A 16,845-nucleotide genomic window follows, 5' to 3' on the forward strand; every position below is an offset into this window, starting at 1 on the left:
AATTTAACACAAAATTGTAGAATAATATGAATAGGCTATATCTCAAATTTGATGAAAATCTGTTGAAAACTGGAAAAGTTATAATTTTTAATTGTATTAATTTCTCGATCCTTCCTATGGAAGCTATATGATATAGAAGTCCGATTTTCATAAAATTGTACAAAAAATTGTAGAATAATATAAAACCGCTATATCTCAAATTTAAAACAATCTGTTGAAAACTGGAAAAATTATAATTTTCAATTGTATTAATTTCTCGATCGGTCCTATGGGAGCTATATGATATAGTAGTCCGATTTTCATAGAATTTTACACAAATTGTAGAATAATATAAATTAGCTATATCTCAAATTTGATAAAAATCTGTTGAAAACTGGAAAAGTTATAATTTTTAATTGTATTAATTTCTTGATCGTTTCTATGGCAGCTGTATTATATGGTAGTTCGAGTTTCGTAAAATTTTACACAAAATTGTAGAATAATATGAAACGGCTATATCTCAAATTTGATGAAAATCTGTTGAAAACTGGAAAAGTTATAATTTTTAATTGTATTAATTTCTCGATCGTTCCTATGGAAGCTATATAATATAGAAGTCCGATTTTCATAAAATTTTACAAAAAATTGTAGAATAATATAAAACCGCTATATCTCAAATTTGATAAAAAACTGTTGAAAACTGGAAAAGTTATAATTTTTAATTGTATTAATTTCTTGATCGTTCCTATGGAAGCTATATGTAGTCCGATTTTTCATAAAATTTTACACAAATTGTAGAATAATATAAATTAGCTATATTTACACAAATTTGTAAAGAAACATAAAACTGTGATATCTCAAATTTGATCAAATTCTGTTGAAAACTGAAAAAGTTATAATTTTTAATTGTATTAATTTCTCGCTCGTTCCTATGGGAGCAATAAAATATGGTACTGCTATATCTCAAATTTGATGAAAATCTGTTGAAAACAGGAAAAGTTATAATTTTTAATTGTATTAATTTCTCGATCGTTCCTATGGAAGCTATATGATATAGAAGTCCGATTTTCATAAAATTTTACAAAAAATTGTAGAATAATATAAAACCGCTATATCTCAAATTTAAAACAATCTGTTGAAAACTGGAAAAGTTATAATTTTCAATTGTATTAATTTCTCGATCGTTCCTATGGGAGCTATATGATATAGTAGTCCGATTTTCATAAAATTTTACACAAAATTGTAGAATAATATAAATTGGCTATATCTCAAATTTGATAAAAATCTGTTGAAAACTGGAAAAGTTATAATTTTTAATTGTATTAATTTCTTGATCGTTTCTATGGCAGCTGTATTAAATAGTAGTTCGATTTTCGTAAAATTTTACACAAAATTGTAGAATAATATGAAACGGCTATATCTCAAATTTGATGAAAATCTGTTGAAAACTGGAAAAGTTATAATTTTTAATTGTATTAATTTCTCGATCGTTCCTATGGGAGCTATATGATATAGAAGTCCGATTTTCATAAAATTTTACAAAAAATTGTAGAATAATATAAAACCGCTATATCTCAAATTTGATAAAAATCTGTTGAAAACTGGAAAAGTTATAATTTTTAATTGTATTAATTTCTCGATCGTTTCTATGGGAGCTATATGATGTTCGATTTTCATAGAATTTTACACAAATTGTAGAATAATATGAATTAGCTATATTGTACACAAATTTGTAAAGAAACATAAAACTGTGATATTTCAAATTTGATCAAATTCTGTTGAAAACTGAAAAAGTTATAATTTTTAATTGTATTAATTTCTCGCTCGTTCCTATGGGAGCAATACGATATAATACTGCTATATCTCAAATTTGATAAAAATCTGTTGAAAACTGGAAAAGTTATAATTTTTAATTGTATTAATTTCTCGATCGTTCCTATGGAAGCTATATAATATAGAAGTCTGATTTTCATAAAATTTTACAAAAAATTGTAGAATAATATAAAACCGCTATATCTCAAATTTAAAACAATCTGTTGAAAACTGGAAAAGTTATAATTTTCAATTGTGTTACTTTCTCGATCGGTCCTATGGGAGCTATATGATATAGTAGTCCGATTTTCATCAAATTTTACACAAATTGTAGAATAATATAAAACAGCTATATCTCAAATTTGATAAAAATCTGTTGAAAACTGGAAAAGTTATAATTTTTAATTGTATTAATTTCTTGATCGTTTCTATGGCAGCTGTATTAAATGGTAGTCCGATTTTCATAAAATTTTACACAAAATTGTAAAGAAACATAAAACTGTGATAACTTAAATTTCATCAAATTCTGTTGAAAACTGAAAAAGTTATAATTTTTAATTGTATTAATTTCTCGCTCGTTCCTATGGGAGCAATACGATATAGTACTGCTATAACTCAAATTTGATAAAAATCTGTTGAAAAAAAGAAAAGTAATAATTTTTAATTGTATTAATTTCTTGATCGTTTCTATGGCAGCTGTATTATATGGTAGTTTCAGTTTCGTAAAATTTAACACAAAATTGTAGAATAATATGAATAGGCTATATCTCAAATTTGATGAAAATCTGTTGAAAACTGGAAAAGTTATAATTTTTAATTGTATTAATTTCTCGATCCTTCCTATGGAAGCTATATGATATAGAAGTCCGATTTTCATAAAATTTTACAAAAAATTGTAGAATAATATAAAACCGCTATATCTCAAATTTAAAACAATCTGTTGAAAACTGGAAAAGTTATAATTTTTAATTGTATTAATTTCTCGATCGTTCCTATGGGAGCTATATGATATAGTAGTCCGATTTTCATAGAATTTTACACAAATTGTAGAATAATATAAATTAGCTATATCTCAAATTTGATAAAAATCTGTTGAAAACTGGAAAAGTTATAATTTTTAATTGTATTAATTTCTTGATCATTTCTATGGCAGCTGTATTATATAGTAGTTCGAGTTTCGTAAAATTTAACACAAAATTGTAGAATAATATGAAAAGGCTATATCTCAAATTTGATGAAAATCTGTTGAAAACTGGAAAAGTTATAATTTTTAATTGTATTAATTTCTCGATCCTTCCTATGGAAGCTATATAATATAGAAGTCTGATTTTCATAAAATTTTACAAAAATTGTAGAATAATATAAAAACGCTATATCTCAAATTTGATAAAAAACTGTTGAAAACTGGAAAAGTTACAATATTTAATTGTATTGATTTCTCGCTTGTTCCTATGGGAGCTATATGATAGTCCGATTTTCATAGAATTTTACACAAATTGTAGAATAATATGAATTAGCTATATCGTACACAAATTTGTAAAGAAACATAAAACTGTGATATTTCAAATTTATCAAATTCTGATGAAAACTGAGAAAGTTAAAATTTTTAATTGTATTAATTTCTCGCTCGTTCCTATGGGAGCAATAGGATATAGTACTGCTATAATCTCAAATTTGATGAAAATCTGTTGAAAACTGAAAAAGTTATAATTTTTAATTGTATTAATTTCTCGATCGATCCTATGGAAGCTATATGATATAGAAGTCTGATTTTCATAAAATTTTACAAAAAATTGTAGAATAATATAAAACCGCTATATCTCAAATTTAAAAAATCTGTTGAAAACTGGAAAAGTTACAATATTTAATTGTATTGATTTCTCGCTTGTTCCTATGGGAGCTATATGATATAGTAGTCCGATTTTCATACAATTTCACACAAAATTGTAGAATAATATAAAACCGCTATATCTCAAATTTGATAAAAATCTGTTGAAAACTGGAAAAGTTATAATTTTTAATTGTATTAATTTCTTGATCGTTTCTATGGCAGCTGTATTAAATGGTAGTTCGATTTTCATAAAATTTTACACAAAATTGTAAAGAAACATAAAACTGTGATAACTCAAATTTCATCAAATTCTGTTGAAAACTGAAAAAGTTACAATTTTTAATTGTATTAATTTCTCGCTTGTTCCTATGGGAGCAATAGAATATGGTACTGCTATATCTCAAATTTGATAAAAATCTGTTGAAAACTGGAAATGTTATAATTTTTAATTGTATTAACTTCTTGATCATTTCTATGGCAGCTGTATTATATAGTAGTTCGAGTTTCGTAAAATTTTACACAAAATTGTAGAATAATATGAATCGGCTATATCTCAAATTTGATGAAAATCTGTTGAAAACTGGAAAAGTTATAATTTTTAATTGTATTAATTTCTCGATCGTTCCTATGGGAGCTATATGATATAGAAGTCCGATTTTCATAAAATTTACCCAAAATTGTAGAATAATATAAAACCGCTATATCTCAAATTTAAAAAAATCTGTTGAAAACTGGAAAAGTTATAATTTTTAATTGTATTAATTTCTCGATCGTTCCTATGGGAGCTATATGATATAGTAGTCCGATTTTCATAAAATTTTACACAAATTGTAGAATAATATAAATTAGCTATATCTCAAATTTGATAAAAATCTGTTGAAAACTGGAAAAGTTATAATTTTTAATTGTATTAATTTCTTGATCGTTTCTATGGCAGCTGTATTATATGGTAGTTCCAGTTTCGTAAAATTTAACACAAAATTGTAGAATAATATGAAAATGGCTATATCTCAAATTTGATGAAAATCTGTTGAAAACTGGAAAAGTTATAATTTTTAATTGTATTAATTTCTCGATCGTTCCTATGGCAGCTATATGATATAGAAGTCCGATTTTCATAAAATTTTACAAAAAATTTTAGAATAATATAATTTCGCTATATCTCAAATTTGATAAAAAACTGTTGAAAACTGGAAAAGTTATAATTTTCAATTGTATTAATTTCTGATCGTTCCTATGGGAGCTATATGATATAGTAGTTCGATTTTCATAGAATTTTACACAAATTGTAGAATAATATAAAATCGCTATATCTCAAATTTGATGAAAATCTGTTGAAAACTGGAAAAGTTATAATTTTTAATTGTATTAATTTCTTGATCGTTTCTATGGCAGTTGTATTATATGGTAGTCCGATTTTCATAAAATTTTACACAAAATTGTAGAGATAACATGAAACTGTAATATCTCAAATTTGATGAAATTCTGTTGAAAACTGAAAAAGTTATAATTTTTAATTGTATTAATTTCTCGATCGTTCCTATGGAGCAATATGATATAGTCCATTGCATATAACTACAAATTTGATAAAAATCTGTTGAAAACTGGAAAGTTATAATTTTTAATTGTATTAATTTCTTGATCGTTCCTATGGCAGCTATATGATATAGTAGTCCGATTTTCATAAAATTTTACACAAAATTGTAGAATAATATGAAATGGCTACATCTCAAATTTGATGAAAATCTGTTGAAAAATGGAAAAGTTATGATATTTAATTGTATTAATTTCTCGATCCTGATTCGAGCGGAAGAATTCTACCCGACTAGAATCAGAACACCGTGTGTACGCTGCGGAATTTTATTTGCGACTGAACAGATAGTCTGAAAGAAGAAACAAAAATGAGTATACATATTTTCTTGACTCTCTATTCCTTAGAGTAAGACAAATATATGTTCTTTATGGTCTCTTTCTTATACCTATACAAGCGAGCATTGTATTCTACCCGACAAATGAGAACACCGTGTGTACGCTGCGGAATTTTATTTGCGACTGAACAGAAGTTGAAAGAAGAAACAAAAATGAGTATACATATTTTCTTATTCTCTATTCCTTAGAGTAAGACAAATATATGTTCTTTATGGTCTCTTTCTTAGCCCTATACAAGCGAGCATTGTATTTTCTACACCCTTCCTCAATGCAAGCTTGTTTACAAATATTAATATCAAAACAAATTAAACATTTTTGTAAACTCTTCGTGTTTCGTTTTTGGAAGGTTTTTCGTCAAAATATCTGCTATCATTTCTGTTGTACATTTATATTTCAACAAAACTTGCCCTTCCTTTACAACTTCTCTAACAAAATTATAACGTATATCAATGTGCTTTGTTCTGGAATGATGTACAGGATTTTTGGTTAATGCCTGCGCACTCAGATTATCCCCATACACGACGATCGGGGTGTCGTTTTTTCCGCAGCCGATCTCCATAATCAGCTTTCGCAAGACCATCGCCTCCTTAAATGCCGCTGACAATGCCATGTACTCAGCCTCGGTACTGCTTAACGCCACACTTCTCTGCTTTTCCGAACGCCAGGAAATCGGACCACCTGCTAACAGGTAGATGTAGCCAGTATAAGACTTCCTGTCAAGCCTATCGCCTGCCCAATCCGCATCCACGTATCCACAAAATGGCTGACCACATTGCCGATAGTGTAGTTTCATGTCAATCGTGGATGAGAGATACCTCAAGATGTGCTTTATGCCAGCCATGTGTTCAGCATGCGGGTTTTGGTTTCGTTGTGCCAATTTTGACACTGAATGCAATATGTCTGGCCTTGTTGTAAGAGCTAGCCACATAAGCTCTCCTACTACGGACTGGTAGGACGAAGGATCCACCTTTTTGCACTGAGGGCTTGTGCAATCTACTTGGAAACCAGCATCCAAAGGTGTCTTCGCCGACTTGCAAAACTCGCTTCCATGGGTATGCAATAAGTCCTTGATATATTGCGTATGTCCCAAAGTTATCGCTCCAAGATCGCCGTCTCGTTCGATTTCCATGCCCAGGAAATGGTTAAGTTTACCTTTGTCAACGCACTTGAATGACTGTGAAATGCTGCTCTTGATTTTCATCAGATCGTCATGCGATTGGCAAGCTATAAGTATATCGTCAACATATACAAGGATTAGAGCAAGATTACCTTCTCCACACTGTTTGTACAAACATGGCTCGTTGTCACAGGCAACGAATCCCATATTCACCAAAACGCCATTCAGCTTCTCATTCCAGGCCCTACCTGACTGCTTCAAACCATATATTGCCTTCTTCAGCAGCAATACCTTATCATGATTCGTCTCATCTGAGTACCCTTCCGGCTGCTTCATATAGACCGTCTCACTCAGATCGCTGTTTAGATATGCGGTACACACATCCATTTGATGAAGATGTAGCTTGAGCTCCGCCGCAAGTGCTATAATAAAACGCACACTCTCCAATCGGCATACTGGCGAAAAAGTTTCTTGGTAATTAACACCAAACTGCTGGGAGCATCCCTTTGCTACCAATCAAGCCTTGAAACGTTCTATTTGGCCATCTTTATCACGCTTCACGCTGAACACCCACTTGCATCCAATTGCTCGCTGATTTTTGGGTAAGTCTGTGATCTGCCAAGTCTGGTTGGCAACCAGAGAATCATATTCTCTTGCCATTGCTTCCCGCCACTCCTTTGCATTTGTACTATCCATCGCCTCTTTGCAAGTTAACGGAATCGGAACGTTGTCCGCAACAAGGGCGCCTAGGATATTGTACTGCTTCTTAGGACGTCCAGGTTTTCCGGTGCGGATGATCTTAGGGCGACCAGGGCCCCTGTGTGCCTCCTCCACGACATGCTCAGCCTTTTCTTCAGCACTCTCGTACTGATCTGCGCTGTCATCGGAGCTGCCGGTGTCGATGGATATGTCCGAACCGATTTCTGCATTTTCGAATTCCTGCTGCTGGCGGACCTCCTCTTGTCCCTCCAGCTCGATCGTCACAGCATCACCCTTGGATGTCACGTCATGATTTTCGTCAAACAAAACATCCCGTTTTTCCACCAATTGTCGCGCTGCTTGGTCATATAGCCGATATCCTTTGGCTGCCACTGAGTACCCAACCATAATGTACTCTTTGCCCTTAGGTTGAAATTTGCTGCCCTTCCTCGGACCCTTGTCCAGAGCAACTGCAAGAGATCCAAAAACTTTTAGGTGTTTTACACAAGGTCTCTTACCCGTCCACGCTTCCATAGGAGTCATACTCTCTAATGCGCTGGTAGGCGAGCGGTTTCGCAGATAAACCGAAGTGTTGACAGCTTCTGCCCAAAAATTATCTTCCAGTCCTGCCTGGAACAGAAGGCATCTCGACATCTCCACTAGCGTACGATTTGCCCGTTCCGCAACTCCATTTTGTTGGGGAGTATACGCTATTGTTAGCTGTCTGTCAATTCCATGCTTCCTCAGACATTCGTCAAACTCTTTATTGACAAATTCTCCGCCATTATCGCTCCGCAGGCACTTAAGCTTTCTTCCTGTCTGTCGTTCCACAAGATTCTTGAACTCGATGAACTTGGATAGTACCTCGTTCTTCCCACGCAAGAAGTAAACAAAAATCCTCCTAGACTTATCGTCAATGAAAGTCAGAAAATACTTGGAACCTCCGAGAGACAGTGTTGGGAAAGGTCCACAAACATCTGGGTGTATCAGATCCAGAAGCTCCTTAGCCCGATTACTTGCTGCTGCTGGGAAAGGTTGGACATGGATTTTGCTAACCATACACGTTTTGCAATTAATACTCTCAGGCATCCGGATATTATCTATCCCTCGAACTATTCCTTTTGATACCATCTCTTTCATACTAGAGAAATTAATGTGACCATATCTCTTATGTAGCAAAATCCCATCAACAACTGACACGGCAAAACATTTACTTCGACCACCTTCAAACAAGTATAAGTCACCAATCTTTTTTGCTTTCACTATGCATTCTCCATCTTGCATCACCTTGGCATTCTCTATGTCAAAGGTCACCTTGCACCTGTTCTTTACAGCACTGCTCACGGAGTAAAAATTTCCGGTCATCTTTGGAACGTAAAGAACGTTTTTAAGTGTCAACATGCATAGGCCAGTCTGTATCTTGACGTCACCTATACCTTCTGCTTGAAGAAAACCAGCATCGGCTAGTCCGATCTGTTCAGTGTGCTTCTCAAACTTTGTGAATAGCTCTCTTTTGCAACACATATGACTTGTGGCGCCACTATCCAAACACCATGTAGAATTGTCAATGTTATTGACGTCACAGGCGTGCAACAAGCTGCTGTGGCGATTCACATTTCTTGGCGCCATGCGGTGATCTCCCTCACTCTCACTTCGACACTGGGACTTAATGTGCCCTTGTTCACCACACTTGAAACAAACAATATTTTTTCGTTTCTTCTGCCCATAGGTCTTCGTCTGTGAGTTGTGTTTCTGTGTTGCTACGAATGCCTTAGTATTGTCGACTCGTTCTTCTGCTATTCCTTTTCTCTCGCTCTCCTCCTTTAACTTTATGGTGAGCACTTCGAACGAAGGCAACTGATCTCGTGTCTCCATAGCGACCACGAAATGTTCAAATTGATCTGGAAGGCTCGATAGTAAAACTATAGTGCGTAGTTCGTCGTTTAGCTCTATTCCAACTCCAGTGAGACTATCCAGAATTTCCACGAATTCACTTATGTAGGTCGTCATGCTCTGCCCTTGCTCCATCCGTTTGTTAAGCAGTTTCTTGTATAACTGAACTTTTCGTACAGGCCCGCTTGGTTGATGAACCTCCTTCAACCTGGTCCATGCCTGCACAGCCGTCAAACAATTCTTGATGTAGGCCAATTGAGATGTCTTTACACTCAATGTTATTGTTGCCAACGCCTTACTGTCCAAGGTCTCAAAATCTTGTCCTTCTGGAACATTCGTTTCAGTTACTGCTCCAGACGTAACCGTCCACAACCCGGAATGCACCAATACAGATCGCATCTGTATTTTCCATGTGTCATAGTTCGTCTCCTCTAACTTATCAATTTGATAAAGAGCAGTCATTGTTCTTAATCTCGAGTCACACACCGCCTAACTTGAACTCTCCAGTGCCTGGGCCCATAACCTATTGAGCGAAAGAATTCTACCCGACAAATGAGAACACCGTGTGTACGCTGCGGAATTTTATTTGCGACTGAACAGAAGTTGAAAGAAGAAACAAAAATGAGTATACATATTTTCTTATTCTCTATTCCATAGAGTAAGACAAATATATGTTCTTTATGGTCTCTTTCTTATACCTATACAAGCGAGCATTGTATTTTCTACAATATTTTTGTTCGTTTTATTTTTAACTTTTTTGTTACATTTGTATATAATTCCACTGTTTTCAATAAATTTCCGCTGTTTATCAGTGATGCCGATATTATCTAATTACAGGTCGATGTGGTTCGACCTTTTTTGTCATCAGCATTTCATCATACTGTTATCAACCTTTTTTAAGAGAGAAAATTTGATCGGGAGATAGTAGGTTTTGACCCTTTTGTCAAAAGAGAACGTCGGCTCGGTAAAAGTCGCAGTCGGCATCTTCTAGCCGCGTCGCCTTGCGAGTCCTTGCTTGTATTGGTCCGCGGCTTGCGACGGCGTTGATGTCTCGTTCTCCACTCCTGAGTTACGTCCGTACTCCTTTTCCACCGAAAACCGACTCCTCGATCGGTGCGTAGGGAGGCCCTCGGGCGCCCTCCTGTGCCGCCGATTCTTCCGCTGCTGCCTGCGTTTTCGCCCTTGGCTGACACGAAGCTTATCGTGCCAGCGTCGGGCTTCGGCCCCTTCCAAAGATCTCGTGATGTTTGTGGCTTCTTTTCAAAGCCGAGTCTCGCTCGGCTGTCTACACGTGCTACTGTCGGCCCTTTTCTGTCGCCGTGGATTGGCTGCTTCGGGCGTTTGTAAGGCTATGCGCGCTGCTCTGACTTCAACTTCAGAACTCCACGCTGATTGTTGATACTTTGAATTCTTATTGCCGCTTGGCGGAAACGAATACCAATTAATTATTAATTATTAATTATTAATTATTAATTATTAATTATTAATTATTAATTATTAATTATTAATTATTAATTATTAATTATTAATTATTAATTATTAATTATTAATTATTAATTATTAATTATTAATTATTAATTATTAATTATTAATTATTAATTATTAATTATTAATTATTAATTATTAATTATTAATTATTAATTATTAATTATTAATTATTAATTATTAATTATTAATTATTAATTATTAATTATTAATTATTAATTATTAATTATTAATTATTAATTATTAATTATTAATTATTAATTATTAATTATTAATTATTAATTATTAATTATTAATTATTAATTATTAATTATTAATTATTAATTATTAATTATTAATTATTAATTATTAATTATTAATTATTAATTATTAATTATTAATTATTAATTATTAATTATTAATTATTAATTATTAATTATTAATTATTAATTATTAATTATTAATTATTAATTATTAATTATTAATTATTAATTATTAATTATTAATTATTAATTATTAATTATTAATTATTAATTATTAATTATTAATTATTAATTATTAATTATTAATTATTAATTATTAATTATTAATTATTAATTATTAATTATTAATTATTAATTATTAATTATTAATTATTAATTATTAATTATTAATTATTAATTATTAATTATTAATTATTAATTATTAATTATTAATTATTAATTATTAATTATTAATTATTAATTATTAATTATTAATTATTAATTATTAATTATTAATTATTAATTATTAATTATTAATTATTAATTATTAATTATTAATTATTAATTATTAATTATTAATTATTAATTATTAATTATTAATTATTAATTATTAATTATTAATTATTAATTATTAATTATTAATTATTAATTATTAATTATTAATTATTAATTATTAATTATTAATTATTAATTATTAATTATTAATTATTAATTATTAATTATTAATTATTAATTATTAATTATTAATTATTAATTATTAATTATTAATTATTAATTATTAATTATTAATTATTAATTATTAATTATTAATTATTAATTATTAATTATTAATTATTAATTATTAATTATTAATTATTAATTATTAATTATTAATTATTAATTATTAATTATTAATTATTAATTATTAATTATTAATTATTAATTATTAATTATTAATTATTAATTATTAATTATTAATTATTAATTATTAATTATTAATTATTAATTATTAATTATTAATTATTAATTATTAATTATTAATTATTAATTATTAATTATTAATTATTAATTATTAATTATTAATTATTAATTATTAATTATTAATTATTAATTATTAATTATTAATTATTAATTATTAATTATTAATTATTAATTATTAATTATTAATTATTAATTATTAATTATTAATTATTAATTATTAATTATTAATACACCGGACGAGCCTTTCTCATTACTTTGCTATGCATTTTATTTTCTACCACAGGACATACCCGACGTTGTGCGCCGCAGGAATTTCCACCAGCCCAGGATCCTATTTTTATGTTGTAACGGAAGCAACCCCTCTACGAGCATTTTTATTTAAAAAGAGGCTTACATAATTAATTATCATCAATAATTATGTTTTGGTTCTATTATTTTCATCGTATATATTTTTATTTATAATAACTTAAAACATTTCCTTCTTGGTTAGCTTATTGGCCTTATGGGAGGTAAATGGTTACCACAGCGCGGAAAATTGGGTGGTACAGGGGGCAGATCAGTAAGAGTACCGATTTGAAATACCAAGTTCATTCCTATAACAATATGGTATTGGAAATGACAATGAAATAACCAAAATCCTGGATTATCTGCTTTAAAGCGTATAACGGCATATCCATTATTTGGTACCGCAACAGTATCCTTAAGGGATGGTTGTAGGTACTGCCTTTTTAGCAAACCGCGTTGATCTAGTTCCAGAGCATGTTTTAAGTTCATACGCTCGATATTCACATCTGGTGATCGGCCAAGTCCTAGTACGTAAAAAGATGTACCGTGTAAATGAAATGGATGACTGATATTTATCTGTTGAACTTCATCGACCAGCACAACCTCAACAATTGCGTTAAGAGGTATATCGATTTTATGAGTACATTGGCAGTTTTCACCACAGTCTGCTGGTCTATTGTCCCCATTACAGTAATAGCTCGGTGGTATGTCATTATACTGTGAAAGCATTGGTGAAGGTGGCGATATGTATGATACCTCATCGATGAGTGATACGAGATGGTCAGCGTCCGAAGCGACTAGAAAATGGAGATGTGCAATAAAAATATCTTTATCTTAGTGTTTTCTTTTATTTATTTTCTGTTTATATTACATTTGTATTGTTTTAAGGTTTAACAATCACATACCAACACTAAATTTATCCTTGAGCGGCTGCACAAGTAATGGTCTTGTTATACCAATTTTAACTCATATGCACACATAAATAATAAATATGTTAAAATAAAGTTAAACTACTTAAAAAATAACAAATAACTCAAAGTGCTCTTTTTTAACATAGACCACAACAAATGTTGTGAATTTTTGTATAGTTAGTGTTTTAACATTCATCGTTTTATCTATATTGCTATTTATATAATAACTGTAAATAATGCATTCATTTAAATATTTTAATAGGAAAATACATAAAGATTTTTACATTTCTATATCCCGTGCTAGTACCAAGTAACAGGTGGTACATGATCACCACATGTCGGAAATCGGGGTGGAACTGCTGGCAGGTCAGATTGTGTGCCGATGTGGAAAATAAGATTCATTCCTATGACTATATGAAAAAGGAAGTGGCAATGAAAAAGCCAGTAACCGGGATTGTCTGCGCGAAACCGCATAACTACGTATCCATTGTTAGGTACAGCTATTGTGTCCTTAAGTGGCGGCTTAGAAAAATCCCGCTCGAGCATACCCATTCGATCCAATTCCAAGGCATGCTTTAAATTGATTTTTTGTATTGACTTATCCGGTGATCGACCAAGTCCTACTACATAAAAAGCAGTTCCATGCAAATGAAATGGATGGCTAAGGTTCACTTGCTGTACTTCATCGACCAAAACCACTTCAACAATCGCTCCAAGCGGTATATCAACCATATGTGTACATTCACAGTTGGGTCCACAATTAAGCGGTCGATTGTCCCCATTGCAAAAAAATTCGGGTGGTATGTCATCAATTTGTGATAGAGGAGGAGCCGGTGGTGAAATGTATGATATTTCATCGACCAAAGATGTCAGATGATCTCCACTCGGCACAACTTTTAGTATTGTATAGGAAAATTTGTAACGATGCGATGTCGTATGGGAAAACCAAAAAAAGCGTTTCAAGTTAATGCGATTGCGGCGGGTTCATAAATGAAAGTAAATTGTTAGTCACAATATTAATTAGTAATTTTACTTCCAATTTCAGTAAACATACCTAAAAATCGGTTGTATGTGTTTGGAATAAATAAAGCTTTTGGCTCATAGACATAAAATCTGAAAGGTAAAAAAATTTTCACATCAGGACGTTCTACTAACACGCCTTTGTCAATATTTTTTGCATTTCTTAAGTTAGATACGCAAATAGCATCAGGTCGTTTACGGTCACAAATGGCATCCAGAGGGTTGAGAATCTGTGAAAAAGGGAGTTTGTTAGAATGTGTTGAGATGGTTATTTTCAATTTTAATTTTGGAATATAATAAATAATGTGTTCTTATGTGTTATAATACTTCGAAATATCAAATTTTTTTGTACATTTGTATTGTGTCTTTTTAAAATTTTTTTTTTTATTTTAAAGACTATGAATATGCATACAGAAAAATTAATATTTATATATACATATATATACACATTTAAATCTATGTGTATTATATATGTATGTATGTATATATAAATATTTTTAATTTTATTATTATTATATATTTTTTATACATATATTATTTACACTAATTTTTAAATGCATTGTTAAGAAGGTAACATGTAAGCAAGTATGATTTGAATATTTACATACATAAATCAAATTTACATAAATGAGAAAGCGTAAAGTGCAAAATATAAACATTTAATTGTTAATACAGATTTCGAGACTGTAAGGCAGGCAGACAATGAATACCCAACCTCCATGATCTTAATAACTTACTTATTAAATTACAAAAACATCGAAAAGTAGTTGATTAGTTTTTAATAAGTATTTTAAGGTTTGCCTTTGGGAGCATGGATTTTTTATGTTCATCATAAAATCATCTATTAATACATGATTTATATGAAATACAAATTATACTTTAAAATAATGTTTGCAACAGAGAAACACGTTTAGCTTTAATGAAAATATAGTATTTTTAATTTTATGTTTACCAAGCCCATATTTGACACAATACACTCGAAACTGGCGTATATAATATAAATGCACGTCTCAACTACCATTCGATAATTTTGTAACATACAATTTTGTAGAACATTTTTAATATTGTATGTGTTTTTAAATTATATATATATTTATATGCATGTAAATCAGCATACAACCATATTATCAAAACAAAAAAATTATATAATTTTACAGAATAGTCAAGTTCATCCATTTTATACATTGCAAATATTAGAAAAGTTCATAACTTTATGATTGGATTGTATTAAATTGTTTGTATAAAAATATGTATACATTCGATTGATATAAGTATTGAGGAAAGGGGAAAGAGGCTATTTGTATTGTTATTATTTATGTTTATTAATTTTCAATCAAAAGTTGGCAATATTGGCATTTTTAAATGGGCATATGTAGGTAGCTTTGTGCTATTTATACGATAATATATACAGTATTTGCACACTCTATGTGCTACATCAAGCTTTTTACAAACTAATTAATCAGTGTGTAGGTCTTGTTCTGTTTTTAAAAAATGTTTTGGATCATTTTAGCGTGGCGCAATCGGTGTTGTTATTTTACTGGTTTTACTTAATTTATTGGTATGGGTGGAGTATGGTCACCGCATGTCGGGAAACCTGGAGGTACAGGTGGCAGATCAGCGTTTGTGCCGACCTGTAAAATCAAATTCATTCCAATAACTATGTGGAATAGAAAATGACAATGGAACAGCCAAAAACCTAAGAAAGATTACATTTACGATTTTAGTACATTATACAAATGCAAAATCATCGACAAACATACCAGGATTGTCAGCTCTAAACCGTAGCACTACGTAACCATTGTTTGGAACTGCTATAGTATCCTTAGTCGGTGGCAAGTTATATTGGCGATGTAAGAGTCCCCGACGATCAAGGTCCAAAGCGTGCTTCAAATTAATTTTTTTAACGGACGAGTCCGGCGATCGACCTATGCCAATAACACTAAACCCATATCCGTGCAAATGGAATGGGTGCGACAAATTAGGTTGTTGTACTGCAAATATAAACATATATGCAAATATTATTCAAGTTATGCATAATTAAAATAATCTATCTATATATATAAAAATGCTCTGTTCGTGTCTACATCCTTCATAGACTTAAAAAGTTCTAAACCGGTTAAGCCCAAATTTTTACACAACATGCGTTAAGGTTCCAGCTCGGCTATTGTCTACTTTTAATGTTGATAGCTTATCTGCATTTGCGAATATATCACTTTTTCCGCGTTTCCCCGTGCCCCTACTGCTGCGCCCTCTACAGGCAGCCAGCTGAATCAAAGCATTTCCTGTCAAACATTCAAAAAAATTGAAATAAGGAATTGGAGAAAAAAATTGTATTTTTTTGTTCAGGTTCAGTAAGTAAGTAAGTAACGAGGAATCAGCAGAAAGACGAGCAGATAGGCTTGAGAGAAAACGATTGAGAGTTAGGCAGTCGCGTTCTGCAGCAATCGATTTGATTCACTCTCAAAATAATGAACGCGACAGGGCAAGGGTAGCTGAAGCGCGTTTACAGCTTGCAGAAGATCAAAACCTGCAATACAATCGTCTTGCACTCAGATATAATCCAACTATTGATTACAGCTCGAATCGAATGTATATACCGTCAGGTTCTCAAATTCAAAAACGAACCAAAAGGATTGTGTTGCGCTTCCGGGAAAGTGGAATTGCCTCAACTTGAAGCACCACCAGAGCCTCTGCACTCTCTAT

General features: G+C 31.2%; 2 protein-coding genes and 1 pseudogene across 15 annotated transcripts in view; all 3 read right to left on the reverse strand.

Annotated features, from left to right (window-relative positions):
• Positions 1-12,346: 12,346 nt before the first annotated feature.
• Positions 12,347-13,181, reverse strand: LOC110185366 (multicopper oxidase 3 pseudogene; annotated as a pseudogene). The gene is made up of 2 exons (XR_015272050.1): positions 13,178-13,181; positions 12,347-13,008 (listed from the first exon to the last, which is right to left on the reverse strand). The product of XR_015272050.1 is annotated as a multicopper oxidase 3 pseudogene (transcript).
• LOC147645005 (multicopper oxidase 3-like) lies at positions 13,046-14,552 on the reverse strand. The gene is made up of 3 exons (XM_086834490.1): positions 14,540-14,552; positions 14,177-14,452; positions 13,046-14,015 (listed from the first exon to the last, which is right to left on the reverse strand). The coding sequence occupies exons 1-3, from the start codon at positions 14,550-14,552 to the stop codon at positions 13,423-13,425; spliced, it is 882 nt and encodes a 293-aa protein (XP_086690616.1). The 3' UTR covers positions 13,046-13,422.
• Positions 13,046-16,845, reverse strand: part of LOC110185357 (laccase) — a 130,123-nt gene continuing 126,323 nt past the window's right edge. For all 13 annotated transcript variants that reach the window (XR_015272012.1, XR_015272013.1, XR_015272016.1 and 10 more), the window contains 2 exons: positions 15,903-16,133; positions 13,046-15,838 (listed from right to left, as the gene is read on the reverse strand). Coding sequence is in view for 10 of the 13 variants with exons in the window: in XM_086834395.1 (XP_086690521.1) it covers positions 15,690-15,838; positions 15,903-16,133 (380 nt within the window). In the remaining 3 variants the exon portion in view is untranslated. The remainder of the gene's footprint in view (positions 15,839-15,902; positions 16,134-16,845) is intronic.

Source organism: Drosophila serrata, unplaced genomic scaffold (genome assembly GCF_035046125.1).
Source record: "Drosophila serrata isolate PLE 108 unplaced genomic scaffold, ASM3504612v1 contig_34, whole genome shotgun sequence".
Classification (NCBI taxonomy): domain Eukaryota; kingdom Metazoa; phylum Arthropoda; class Insecta; order Diptera; family Drosophilidae; genus Drosophila; species Drosophila serrata.